This window comes from Sinocyclocheilus grahami, unplaced genomic scaffold (genome assembly GCF_001515645.1).
Source record: "Sinocyclocheilus grahami isolate Dianchi unplaced genomic scaffold, SAMN03320097.WGS_v1.1 scaffold1134.1, whole genome shotgun sequence".
NCBI lineage: Eukaryota > Metazoa > Chordata > Actinopteri > Cypriniformes > Cyprinidae > Sinocyclocheilus > Sinocyclocheilus grahami.
Genome location: NW_015506313.1, coordinates 64,890 through 79,272, shown reverse-complemented (window position 1 = coordinate 79,272; position 14,383 = coordinate 64,890). Strand labels below are relative to the sequence as shown.

At 35.0% G+C, this 14,383-nt stretch overlaps 1 protein-coding gene across 1 annotated transcript in view; it reads left to right on the top strand.

Moving 5' to 3' along the window:
* Nucleotides 1-14,383, top strand: part of LOC107567208 (transmembrane protein 117-like) — a 36,905-nt gene that overhangs the window by 10,830 nt on the left and 11,692 nt on the right. The window contains exons 3-4 of the mRNA XM_016252848.1: nucleotides 7,901-8,021; nucleotides 8,384-8,399. Of these exons, the coding sequence (XP_016108334.1) occupies nucleotides 7,901-8,021; nucleotides 8,384-8,399 (137 nt within the window). The remainder of the gene's footprint in view (nucleotides 1-7,900; nucleotides 8,022-8,383; nucleotides 8,400-14,383) is intronic.

Here is a 14,383-nt window from a genome sequence, read left to right as displayed (position 1 = left end):
ATATTTGTATATATATGATATAATGGTTTTCTTTCATTTTGTGTGTGTGTGTGGGGGGGACCAAATGATCAGTGAGAGCAGAACGAACGTGCCACACGTTTTAAACTCAACAAAATGGTAAAATACATATATCACGAGCATGCTCACAGATGAGAACAAAAGAGCGCTGGAAGAAGTGGATTAGAGCTCGTCTTTTTTCCCCTTTTCCCAAAAAAAGCTTATATTATTTCAGCTATTACAATAGTTCAGTTTTGTATGTAATGGAAACGTGATTATATTTCGTTTCGCTTTTTTATAAAGTAAATTTAGAAAAACGTTTGGAGTATTTTTTGTTCGTTAATATGCAAGTTTTTTTTAAGTAACGGCCAGCGGCAGACAGTGAGTTGATCATAGCCTATAGCCTATGCTTGATCAGTTTAGCCTTCTCAGATCATCAGCACTTGCGGGACACGGAGGCGCCAGCGCCATCACTTGTGTTTCTTTCTGACAGTGGAAACAACTTAATACGCAGTCATTTATGCTCATAAAGGTAAGAGTAATACATCATTCTAAACTGTAAAGGGTCTAGTTTTATTTGTGTGCACTCACAATATCAACAAAACATTGTGCTTTTATCAAATAAAGAAAACAAACGCTTTCTGCGTCTCGGTCTTGAACAGGAGCGCTTCACAATGATGAGCATAAACTCAGACATGATCAAATATATAGAAAGCTTTAAATTACTGCTTTAAAACGAAATCCTTCAAATCGAAAATAGAAACTCTTTCATTATGTAATCCGTGCATTTCTCTCTAAAGGCACATCCAGTGAGGAGATGGCCAGTCATTTTTCATCACCATAATTGATGGATATCTAAAATATAAAAAAATAAGGAAAAGCCTAAAACAGGCCCGATTATAATTTGCATAAATTCCGTACAATTAAAAAATTTAAACAAATTATAATGGCATATGTGTAAAACTTTAATATAATTTGTCCTATAATTGTATAGCTGCTTTTTCTGATTTTTATGTGGCTCTGTTCTGAATACCTGAACATTTAATTTGCTGCAACACGATTTTGTCTGATATGTGAATTATTTATTAGCCTATTTTTTTTTTATTCATTCAGCAAATGCTTTAAAAACAGCTTTAAAATTCCTTCATTGCATTCCAGACGCTTTTAAAGAATAGTTCAGTTTTGTATGTAATGGAAACGTGATTATATTTCGTTTCGCTTTTTTATAAAGTAAATTTAGAAAAACGTTTGGAGTATTTTTTGTTCGTTAATATGCAAGTTTTTTTTAAGTAACGGCCAGCGGCAGACAGTGAGTTGATCATAGCCTATAGCCTATGCTTGATCAGTTTAGCCTTCTCAGATCATCAGCACTTGCGGGACACGGAGGCGCCAGCGCCATCACTTGTGTTTCTTTCTGACAGTGGAAACAACTTAATACGCAGTCATTTATGCTCATAAAGGTAAGAGTAATACATCATTCTAAACTGTAAAGGGTCTAGTTTTATTTGTGTGCACTCACAATATCAACAAAACATTGTGCTTTTATCAAATAAAGAAAACAAACGCTTTCTGCGTCTCGGTCTTGAACAGGAGCGCTTCACAATGATGAGCATAAACTCAGACATGATCAAATATATAGAAAGCTTTAAATTACTGCTTTAAAACGAAATCCTTCAAATCGAAAATAGAAACTCTTTCATTATGTAATCCGTGCATTTCTCTCTAAAGGCACATCCAGTGAGGAGATGGCCAGTCATTTTTCATCACCATAATTGATGGATATCTAAAATATAAAAAAATAAGGAAAAGCCTAAAACAGGCCCGATTATAATTTGCATAAATTCCGTACAATTAAAAAATTTAAACAAATTATAATGGCATATGTGTAAAACTTTAATATAATTTGTCCTATAATTGTATAGCTGCTTTTTCTGATTTTTATGTGGCTCTGTTCTGAATACCTGAACATTTAATTTGCTGCAACACGATTTTGTCTGATATGTGAATTATTTATTAGCCTATTTTTTTTTTATTCATTCAGCAAATGCTTTAAAAACAGCTTTAAAATTCCTTCATTGCATTCCAGACGCTTTTAAAGTAATTTTCACTATAAATTTTACGGGTAGCTGGAATGTAAACATTCTCATGAATTCGTTGTATTCCCGTGTGTAAAATATCCTACAAACTCATTGTTGTAGGCTAACCCGATCTCATGAAAGTGTGTATAGCACGATTTTCTGCTTCTATTTGGTGTAATATCGGTCGCCTACCTTTGCCTAATGGGTAAGTCCGCCCCTGTGAGTGTGTGTGTGAGTGTGTGTCTGTGCGTGTGTGTGTGTGTGTGTGTGTGTGTGTGTGTGAGAGAGTGTGTGTGTGAGTGTAAGAGTGTGTGAGAGAGTGTGTGTGTGTGTGTGTGTGTGTGTGTGTGTATGAGTGTGTGTGAGTGTGTGTGTGTGTGTGTGTCTCTGTGTCTGTGTGTGTGTGTGTGTGTGTGTGTGTGTGTGTGTGTGAATGTGAGTGTGTACGTTACCAGCAGCCAGACTGACCGCTCAGCATGATCATCATGTTAAGTGCTGTTTAACAAGCTGCTGGTACCATAAATCAAGTGGTTCTTGGACTAGTAGCGGTCTAATCAAACACTTGCTGTTGCTTACAAAATTTTGGCAAATCTTGCCTTTAGTCCAGGATGCGTTTTCCTCAGGAGATCTGCAGAATCAGCATACTTTACATTTGCATTCGTGTGTGAGGAACATTTACTTGCTAATTCCTCTTAATAATCAGCTTGCTTTATTCTGTGTTGCTGTCTCTCTCTGTTGCTGCAGTTCTGCTTTGAAACAGCAAGCGGAAACTGGCCTAAATGAGAGCAAATAACACGTTTATTGATTTGCATTTGTTAGGGTTTGTGTTTTAATCACGAAATGCACAATATGGAAACTTGGCAACCTGTTTATGATGCATTTCAGAGTAAAACAGGATATTTAATGATAATAAATGTTTTTTTATTAACTTTTAAATCTTTTTTTCTGTATTGTGTCGTACGTCAGGCTATCAAAAATAAATAGGGTGGAGACTTTGTTCTGTGCATTCATTTTTGATTGGATGTTGAGATGTAAGAAAGGGGGTGGAGTTTATGAGAAAGGGGCTGGGTTTGCGTGTACTAAATGAAGAAGTCCAGTTATTATATATGATCAGGGTTGTTACTATTTATTAACTAAACAATAAAGCATTGTTGTTACTTGAACTTAAATAATTAACTGCAAAAAAAGTTTTTTAAATGAAAGGTATTTTAATCCATTTTTCATTTTCACTTAATTATAATTATATATTTAAAAAAAAAATTTATTTACTTTATTTAATTTTGTAATATTTTATTTATTTTAATTTAGTAAAAAATGTTTTAACCATTTCATATTTCAATATTATTTTTTAAAATCAATACTCACTATCATTATTTCTGCAATGTTTAATAAAAATATTTATTTCTAAAGCTTTTGTGGGGTAATTTCTCAGCCAGAATTAATGTGCGATTAATTAGAGATTAATTAGATAAATTAATCAGCACATCATGTAATTATTTAGATTTTAAAAATGTAATTGCAGGCCTAATCTTGAGCTACAGAAATAACTAAAACTAAAGAAACTAAAACCAATAAATAAAATTAATATACATACATATAAAACTGACATTTCTCATTTTCATGTAATATATCTTGATATACTAAAATAACTAGAACTAAATAAACTAAAATAGATACAAAATAATAAATATAATAAAAAAAACGAATTACAAAAACAACAAAATTAAATGAAAACAAAATATAATATCAACAAAAAAACTAGAATAGTAAATCAGTTATACTAAAATAACACTGAATCTGATTTAAAATGACAAAAATGAGCACAGCAAGAAAATATCGGTTACTTTTTCAAATAAGTAACGCCAGATACTTTGTTTCCACATGTATTGTTTGACAGCTCTCCTGTCTCATGCTGAGAGAAATCAGATGTTACTGTAGTTCTAGAATAAATGCTTTAATTCATCTCACTCACACACAGATTTAGTTTTCCTCAAAATTAATAAAAACAGTTAAAAGCAACTCAGAATATGACGCAAAGCTTCAAATCACATTTTATTAACCAATTTGCTGCTGACCTTCGGTGATCCAATTCTAATAAGCACTAATTTACACAAGATAAACTAACATTTCTTCTTTTTTATTGCAGAAGAGTGTTGAACTTTCTTCTTCTGTGTTCTTCTGTACAGACGTGATTTACATTTCCTTCAGCCTCAGGCTTCTGGTGCGAAAGGGCTTTTATATTTGCCAAAAATATAACTTTTTATATTAAAAGCGAACAAGCAAGCCCAGCCCAGATTTAAAAAGTCACGCAAAAGTAACGTAACGCATTACTTTCAATCAAAAGTAACTAAGTAACGTAATTAGTTTCTTTTTTAGGAAATAACGCTATATTGTAATGCATTACTTTTAAAAGAAACTTCACTCAACACTGCTCGTTAGCAGCTGCTCGTATTAATCTCACGGCAGAGAGAGAGAGAGAGAGAGAGAGAGAGAGAGAGAGAGGAACCCTGGACGTTACTGGCTCCTTTCCGTCAGTAACGTCTGGTTTTGTGGATTCGAATCAACTCGTGCAGCATATGTGACCTCATTTTTTACCAGCGCGTTTCATTTTTCATAAACTGGGCTGATCTAGAACTATAATTAACAGAAGAGGCTCTGGGGAATCCTTCGGTTAAACCAGAAGTGTACAAGCAAGCTGTTGAACTCTTATTTGGATACATGTGCTTAGAATCAATAATCAATCTGCTAACAATAATCTGAGGAAAAATACATGCATATGTAATATTGATTCATTGATCTCACATATTTTGATCTTGTGATGTTTATATCAGTACTGTGGTACACTGGTATCAGATACTTTGATAAGTAACTTGGGTTATAGGGTAACCCTGACTTGGTACTGAATGAATATATGTTCAAAAACATGGTATTTTAATAGTACATGTCCAGAAAAAAACATGGCATTAACATTGGGTGTAAAAAAATATGGTCTTATCGCGGAAAATTTATAAATTGTGCATTTCCAAAATCATGGTGTTAGCATAGGAAATGTTAAAAAACATGATATTATCATGGTAATTATTTGGAAAAACATGGTATTTCAATTGTATGTGTCCAAAAAACACTGTAATACTATTTTGCATTTTATTTCCATGGGAAATCTTCAGAAGAAAAAAAACCTGTTACTGTGGGATATGTCCAAAAACATGGTAATACCAGGGTGTATGTTCATAAAATGTGGTATTACATGAGAAATAGTTTTAAAAATCATATTACCATAGGAAATGTAAAAAAACAACCCATGGTAGTAAATGTTTTAAAAATGGCATTTATATGGTACATGCCCAAAAGACAAAGTTAAAACTGTGATGCATTTTCAAAAACATGCTATTACAATGCTGAATTTAAAATAAAAATGACATTACTATAGGAAATGGTCAAAAAAAGATATGACCATGGTGGGACATGTACAAAAATGTGGCAAGTCCATGGTATATGTTAAAAAAACATGGTGTTTCAATTGCATGTATCCACAAAACATGGTGATATGAAGGAACATGTCAGAAAGAAATATCTGAGTGTTGGCATGTCATTAGTGCTGCTGATGTGCCTTAGTTTCCCTTCGTTAGGTCACCCAGCTGTACTGCATTACAATTACAGCCAGAATGAATAAATGAAGAGCTGAGACACTAATCAGAGAGAGAGAGAGAGCAGCTGTGTGTGTGTGTGTGTGTGTGAGTGTGTGTGTGCTTGAGTGTGAGTGAGTGTGTGCTTGAGTGTGAGTTTGAGTGCGTGTGTGTGCTTGAGTGGGAGTGAGTGTAAGTGCGTGTGAGTGTGTGCGAGTGTGCGTGAGTGAGTGTGAGTGTGCGTGTGAGTGAGTCAATGTGTGCGTGAATGAGTGTGTGCGTGAGTTTGTGAGTGTGAGTGTGTGTGTGAGTGAGTGTGTGTGCGAGTGTGCATGAGAGTGTGCGTGAGTGAGTGTGAGTGTGCGTGAGTGTGTGAATGTGTGTGTGAGTGAGAGAGTGTGAGAGTGTGTGTGTGTGTGTGTGTGCGTGTGTGAGAGTGAGGGAGTGAGAGAGAGTGTGTGTGTGTGTGTGTGTGTGTGTGTGTGTGTGCGTGCTCACTGTGGCTCTGCCTGTAATACTGTAAGACAGCACCAACCTACACCAGTGACTGTGCTCCATACTAACACAGCCGTGAGCGTCTGAGGCGCTGGACTGTATCGGATGGCTCCCGTATTATCGATCGGCTCACTGCCCTTGGTGAACGGCTCCGGCGGCTGGCCGTGCTCATGACCGCAGGCTGTTTGAAACTGACTTAATGCGCCAATAAATCTTCCTTCTAATCAAAGTGGTTTAATCGGTGCACGGGAGAAGCTGATAAGGTGCGCTCTGGACATGCGCTCTAACGACAGGCCATAACAGGTGGAATACAGATTCAGTCTCACGCGGGTCACGCGGATCAAGCACTCGTTTGCTTTACAGATCGGACGTACTAATGAGGATGAAAGCTCATTTACAGGATAATGCTGTTGTTATCCGTAACACAAGACCAAAGAGCCGGGGGGCGACGATCCGCTCGCTCTGACATTTGTGTGCAGTCAACTTGGCCTTGTTCTGCATGTCCTGCCGTCTGTAATCCACAAAGCGACGTGCGTAAGCAGATTAACGAGTTTGTACCTGTTCAATGCCTGTAAACACTTCTGACGGCATAAAAGCTGCGTAAAGGAGATTACATTCGCTCGCTGTCACTACTGAGGCATGCTTTTATTTGCGTTGGGTCATTTTCTGGAAGCCAGTCGCTCCTCTGAAGTGTTGCTGATGATGTTAGCCTGTCCTGTAGCGCCACTGAAACAGATGGCAGGTCAAATAAAAGCTTCTGGAGAAGATCGAGCTGAAGAAACGATCAGCTGTGACAGAAAACATCTGTCTCTAACATGGGACATGTCCAATAAACATGGCATTAACATGGGACATGTCCAATAAACATGGCATTAACATGGGAAATGTTCAAAAACATGGTATTACTAAGGTAATTGTTCAAAATTATGATATTGCCATGGGACATGTTGACAGATATGGTAATTCTATTTTCTTTGTACAGCGCTTTTCACGATTCAAATCATTGCAAAGCAGCTTTACAGCAAATTAAGTTTCTACAATATTTAGTGGTGACTGTCAGTTTATGTACATATGGCAGAAATGTACGGAAAAATCAATTAAAGACGTAATCAAACAGACGATGAAGACTATTAACAGCAATTCAATGTTTTTTTAAAAACATGTACCATGGTATTACCATGTTTTTTGAACTTTTACCATGGTAATGGTTGAATTTCTCATGTTTATACAATGTTTTTGGACATGTACCATTAATTATCATGTTTTTTTGACATATCACATGGTATTACCATGTTTATCTTATATTTGCCCATTGTAATACCATGTTTTGTTTGTTTGTTTTTTGGTATACATGTCCAAAGAAACATACAAAGATACATGTCCAAAAACATGGTAATACCATGATACATGTGTAAAACATGTTTTTTCAATGGTACATGCCCAAAACATGGCATGGTAAATGTTAGGGGTAAAAAACATATTACTATGGGACATGTCCACAAACATGGTAATACCATGGTACATGTTCAAGCACATTGTATAAACATGAGAAATATTCAACAACCATGGTATTACCATGGGACATGTCTAAAAACATGGTATTTTAATGGTGCATGTCCACAAACCCAGTTTCTTTCGTGGGAAATGTTGAGAGATGTTAAGACAAGCATGGTGTTTCAGCGGTACGTCTCTGTGTCTCTACAGGCCTCACACGGTGACGGAGTACATGGGCATCAGGAACGAGAGCTTCATGAAGATGGCTGCAGTAGGAACATGGATGGGTGATTTTGTGACCGCGTGGATGGTGAGACTCAAACCAGAACCGGTTTTTCCTTAACTATAACTGATGTCATGCTTCAGAATCGGAGCTTGATGGAGAAAGTTTTACATTTTGATGCAAGATTTACAGAGACACACATTCAGAGCAGCGTTTCCGGAGTTTGGGAAAGATAATTCATTAGTTCATAAAAATGTCAAATGAAAATAAATATTTTTTTAAATTAGAAACGGTCAAAATATAAGACTTATTTTTTTAAAAATCATTTGTTAACCCGCTATTTAATATGATATACATTTTCTACAGCAGCACAAATGTGGCATGTTATTAACCATAAACTGAAATCAGAGAACCGAGGACATGCACATTTGTTGTTCAAATATTGAAATATTGACTTAAAATCTCAGAAGGACTTCAGTAAGTTTTGTAGAAAAACTGACAATAAGGGAATGGCTGATCTAGAATCATATGCACTGATGAATTAAAAACTAAAAACTAAATGTGGTGGATTTTGGCAACTTTAAAGCAGCGTGAAATTGTTTTATGAGAAATATATATTATTTTTTGTAATTTAAAAGACAGACATTTAGAGCAGGGTGTCCTCAGTTTGTGAAAACTAATAATTCATTAAATCATAATGTAAATTTGAAATAAATATTTTAAAATAAAACACCTGCTACAAAGAATTAAATATTTGCAGTACAGTTACCTTCTTTTATTGCAGTAAAATAAAACAAAATGTCTAAAATATAACAAGGTGTGGTATTTTATTTGTTTATCTGCGTTGATATATTTATAATTATTTTATACATGTAAAAAAATGTGTGTGTGTGTGTCTATATATACATACAAGAAAGAAAAAGTAATTTTAATATTTCAGTTTTTCTTTTTTAATAAATCTGCAAAAATGTCAACAATTCTGTGTTTTTCTGTCAATATGGGGTGCTGTGTGTACATTAATGAGGAAAAAAATTTACTTAAATGATTTTAGCAAATGGCTGCAATATAACAAAGAGTGAAAAATTTAAGGGGGTCTGAATACTTTCTGTACCCACTGCATATAAGTATAATATAAGTATAAATAAAAAGTAAAACACTTAATAAAAAAGATGAAATATTTGCATTACATCGACAAACATATTACATTTTATTTATTTATATTACATGTTTACACTTTATATATATATATATATATACTGTATATAATTGAAAAATTACATTAAAACATTTCTATTTAAATACTTTAAAAAGTTGTAAATATACATTTCATATACTTTATTATAAATATATCTAAACATAATTATACAATATATATATAGTGTATATTTATGTGTAGTGTATATTTAAGATATCTATTTTTTTAAATATATTTAAATAACTTCTTTTGATCCCATGTTGACTTTTAATGCTTCATTAAAAAGTGGAATTAATTCAAAATCTCGTCACAAGAGTGCCGGTCAAACTGACTGACACAGCTTCTCTCTGCTGCCTGTTTCCAAACGGCGTTATAGACGCTGACAGTCGCGTCAATAAAACATTCAGAGTCTCTGAAAACAGCCTTTCCCAAGTTCACTGAAGGACACGCAGCAAACAAACATTCAACATCAGAGCGTGTTTCTCCCCGACACGGCGGCGCAGGTGTACTTCAGATCTGTGTGTGTGTGTGTGTGTGTGTGTGTGTGTGTGAGAGAGTGTGTGTGTGTGTGTGTGAGAGAGTGTGTGTGTGTGTGTGTGAGAGAGTGTGTGTGTGTGTGTGTGAGAGAGTGTGTGTGTGTGTGTGTGAGAGAGTGTGTGTGTGTGTGTGTGAGAGAGTGTGTGTGTGTGTGTGTGAGAGAGTGTGTGTGTGTGTGTGTGAGAGAGTGTGTGTGTGTGTGTGTGAGAGAGTGTGTGTGTGTGTGTGTGAGAGAGTGTGTGTGTGTGTGTGTGAGAGAGTGTGTGTGTGTGTGTGTGAGAGAGTGTGTGTGTGTGTGTGTGAGAGAGTGTGTGTGTGTGTGTGTGAGAGAGTGTGTGTGTGTGTGTGTGAGAGAGTGTGTGTGTGTGTGTGTGAGAGAGTGTGTGTGTGTGTGTGTGAGAGAGTGTGTGTGTGTGTGTGTGAGAGAGTGTGTGTGTGTGTGTGTGAGAGAGTGTGTGTGTGTGTGTGTGAGAGAGTGTGTGTGTGTGTGTGTGAGAGAGTGTGTGTGTGTGTGTGTGAGAGAGTGTGTGTGTGTGTGTGTGAGAGAGTGTGTGTGTGTGTGTGTGAGAGAGTGTGTGTGTGTGTGTGTGAGAGAGTGTGTGTGTGTGTGTGTGAGAGAGTGTGTGTGTGTGTGTGTGAGAGAGTGTGTGTGTGTGTGTGTGAGAGAGTGTGTGTGTGTGTGTGTGAGAGAGTGTGTGTGTGTGTGTGTGAGAGAGTGTGTGTGTGTGTGTGTGAGAGAGTGTGTGTGTGTGTGTGTGAGAGAGTGTGTGTGTGTGTGTGTGAGAGAGTGTGTGTGTGTGTGTGTGAGAGAGTGTGTGTGTGTGTGTGTGAGAGAGTGTGTGTGTGTGTGTGTGAGAGAGTGTGTGTGTGTGTGTGTGAGAGAGTGTGTGTGTGTGTGTGTGAGAGAGTGTGTGTGTGTGTGTGTGAGAGAGTGTGTGTGTGTGTGTGTGAGAGAGTGTGTGTGTGTGTGTGTGAGAGAGTGTGTGTGTGTGTGTGTGAGAGAGTGTGTGTGTGTGTGTGTGAGAGAGTGTGTGTGTGTGTGTGTGAGAGAGTGTGTGTGTGTGTGTGTGAGAGAGTGTGTGTGTGTGTGTGTGAGAGAGTGTGTGTGTGTGTGTGTGAGAGAGTGTGTGTGTGTGTGTGTGAGAGAGTGTGTGTGTGTGTGTGTGAGAGAGTGTGTGTGTGTGTGTGTGAGAGAGTGTGTGTGTGTGTGTGTGAGAGAGTGTGTGTGTGTGTGTGTGAGAGAGTGTGTGTGTGTGTGTGTGAGAGAGTGTGTGTGTGTGTGTGTGAGAGAGTGTGTGTGTGTGTGTGTGAGAGAGTGTGTGTGTGTGTGTGTGAGAGAGTGTGTGTGTGTGTGTGTGAGAGAGTGTGTGTGTGTGTGTGTGAGAGAGTGTGTGTGTGTGTGTGTGAGAGAGTGTGTGTGTGTGTGTGTGAGAGAGTGTGTGTGTGTGTGTGTGAGAGAGTGTGTGTGTGTGTGTGTGAGAGAGTGTGTGTGTGTGTGTGTGAGAGAGTGTGTGTGTGTGTGTGTGAGAGAGTGTGTGTGTGTGTGTGTGAGAGAGTGTGTGTGTGTGTGTGTGAGAGAGTGTGTGTGTGTGTGTGTGAGAGAGTGTGTGTGTGTGTGTGTGAGAGAGTGTGTGTGTGTGTGTGTGAGAGAGTGTGTGTGTGTGTGTGTGAGAGAGTGTGTGTGTGTGTGTGTGAGAGAGTGTGTGTGTGTGTGTGTGAGAGAGTGTGTGTGTGTGTGTGTGAGAGAGTGTGTGTGTGTGTGTGTGAGAGAGTGTGTGTGTGTGTGTGTGAGAGAGTGTGTGTGTGTGTGTGTGAGAGAGTGTGTGTGTGTGTGTGTGAGAGAGTGTGTGTGTGTGTGTGTGAGAGAGTGTGTGTGTGTGTGTGTGAGAGAGTGTGTGTGTGTGTGTGTGAGAGAGTGTGTGTGTGTGTGTGTGAGAGAGTGTGTGTGTGTGTGTGTGAGAGAGTGTGTGTGTGTGTGTGTGAGAGAGTGTGTGTGTGTGTGTGTGAGAGAGAGTGTGTGTGAGTGTGTGTGTGTGTGCAACTGATGATTAATACAATGTTTCAGTTGTCATAATCAAAACTACATTTAGTGGTAAATATTGGCTATTGCAAATTTTAATATGCAATTATTATTTTGTTTTATTAAATATAGATTAATATGAAATTGATAATAATTTTATTTAATTTACTAGACGCAAGTTTAATTGTAAACAAAAATAAAATTTCTTTAGAAAAACATGCACCGATGAATCATTCACAATAGTGACATTATAAAGAAATAAGTAATATTATTAAAGAAAGTTTAAAATAAACAGATATACCATCAGAATATGAATTATAAACAAGTTATTAAAATTAATTAAAAAACACTAATTACACAAACATTTTACAATGCCATTTGTTTTGCAGTTTTAGTAGTCACTTTAAATTATAATGTTTTTTATTATTTTTATATAATAATAATATTATGTAATAATTATTATAAATATTAATATATTATTGTATTAATACATTGATTATATTTTTTTTCATGTTAATTTGTCATAATCAAAACTAAATTTAGTAGTAAATTTACATTGACTGTCTAATAACTCTAATTATTATAGTATATTTAATATATTTTAATATTCAATATGCAGTTTGTTAATAATTGTATTATTTACAGTGTTTAATTTGAACTGTGCTTTCTTTCGAATAACGCGCACTGATGAATCATTCACAGTAACGGCATGATAAAGCTATATAATAATTATTTTAAAATGCATATTAAATATATTTCAATATTTAATATGCATTTTTAATCGTTGATTTAATTTACAAGATGTCATTTTAACTGTAAACAAAATGAATTTAAGAAAAACATTGCACCGATGAATCATTCACAATAACCACATTATAAAAATAATAATAATATTATTTATAAAACAAAGACACTGAATTAAAAAAAAAAACTCATTAAAAACTCATTAATGTGTATTTTTTTTGCATTGCCAGTAGTTCACATTCATAGTATATTAATATAAATTCTTAATATAATTTTAGTTAATTTGAAATGTACTTAAAGTTTGTTATTGTTAATAAAATGTTTAACATATATTACTATAATATATAACTGTTATTATATTAAATTATATTATAATAATATATAAATTATTAAAATAATGTTTAATTAGTCAAAATCAAAACTAAATTTAGTGGTAAATGGCAATTGCAATTTTTATTATGAAATAGTTTTCAAAAATGGATATTAAATGTTTTAATTACTATGCAATTTTTAATATTTTGTATATTCAAAATAATATTTTGTTAGTTTACGATATATAATTGTAACTGTAAACAATAATGTGTTTTCTTTAAAAGAACATCCACTGATGATGTATAATGATTAAGAAATCATTTTATGTTTTTAAAAGCGAGGAAGACTTGTTTCTGTGAGTGTGTTTTGTTTTAGATTATACTTCAGATTTTGAAATATAAACACTGAGCGGTGCAGGAAGACAGAAAACTCATTGTGCTGATGTTTTCCTCGCTGACGCTCTGAACTGATCTGCTGTTTTTAGCAGCATGTTCTGATGTAGAGATGTTTCTGATGTCTCAGCTGTGCAGCTTTAAGACTTCATGAAGAGAGCCTCAGAAGAGAAGCACTGACTCGGGATCAGCTCTGGCCTTCAGTGTCTGATGAATGAGCTCACAGTGACATGAAGAGCTGGTCTGCTGTCTGTATTATTCAGTGAATTCATCAGAGGTGCATTACGCGATGTTTCATACGCGCTCGTCCTTTATTAGTGCGCTCCCTGCGAGCGGCTCCATCTATTAGTAAACGGCAGACATCTTTTCACACCAGAGATCTTATTACAGGCTGATGAACGACACACAGCCGTCTGGAATAATCGTGACTCTTGTAGTTTCTCAGAGACGTCTCTTCTGCTCAGCTTTTATTGGATTAAAAATACAGAAAAAATGTGAAATGTTATTGCAATTTAAAACAGCTGTTTTCTGTGTGAATATCTGTTAAAATGTCATTTATTCCTGTGATCAAAGCTGCATTTTATTTTATTTTTTGTTTGTTTGTTTTTAAATAATTTAAATATTTTTTTGTGTGGAATTAAATTTTTTTTGTTTTATTGACTTTTCAGTCGTCACATCTCACATATTAGTTTGTTTTAACTTAAATGTATTTTATTTATTTATTTATTTCCATGGGTATTGGCTTTCTTTCTTTCTTTCTTTCTTCTTTTATCTTGAATTTTTCACCATTAAATTTCATTATTTAATTAATTAATTAATTAATTTATTTATTTTTAAATTATTTTAGTATTTTTCCATTATTATTTTATTTTAATTTATTTTATTTACTTGAATTTTCAACATTGGTTGAATTTTAAACAGTCACATTGGTGTGTTGTTTTTTTGTTGTTGTTTGAAATTAGTATTAATTAATCCATCTTTCTATTTTATTTTATTTATTTTGTTGCTTTATTTAATTCTCAACTGTCCCATCTCTTGTCAATGCATTTTTAAGTGCTTTGTTTCATCTATTACTTTGTTTTAATTTTGTTGTTCTTTATTTTTATTTTATTTTATTTTATTTTTTGAAAACCGTTGTGCTACTTCATATGTTTGTGGAAACCTTGATACACTACCATTCAAAAGTTTGGAGTAAGTTTATTACTCTAAGATTTTACTTTAAGATGTTATACTTTTATTCCGCAAGGATGCATTAAATTGATCAAAAGTG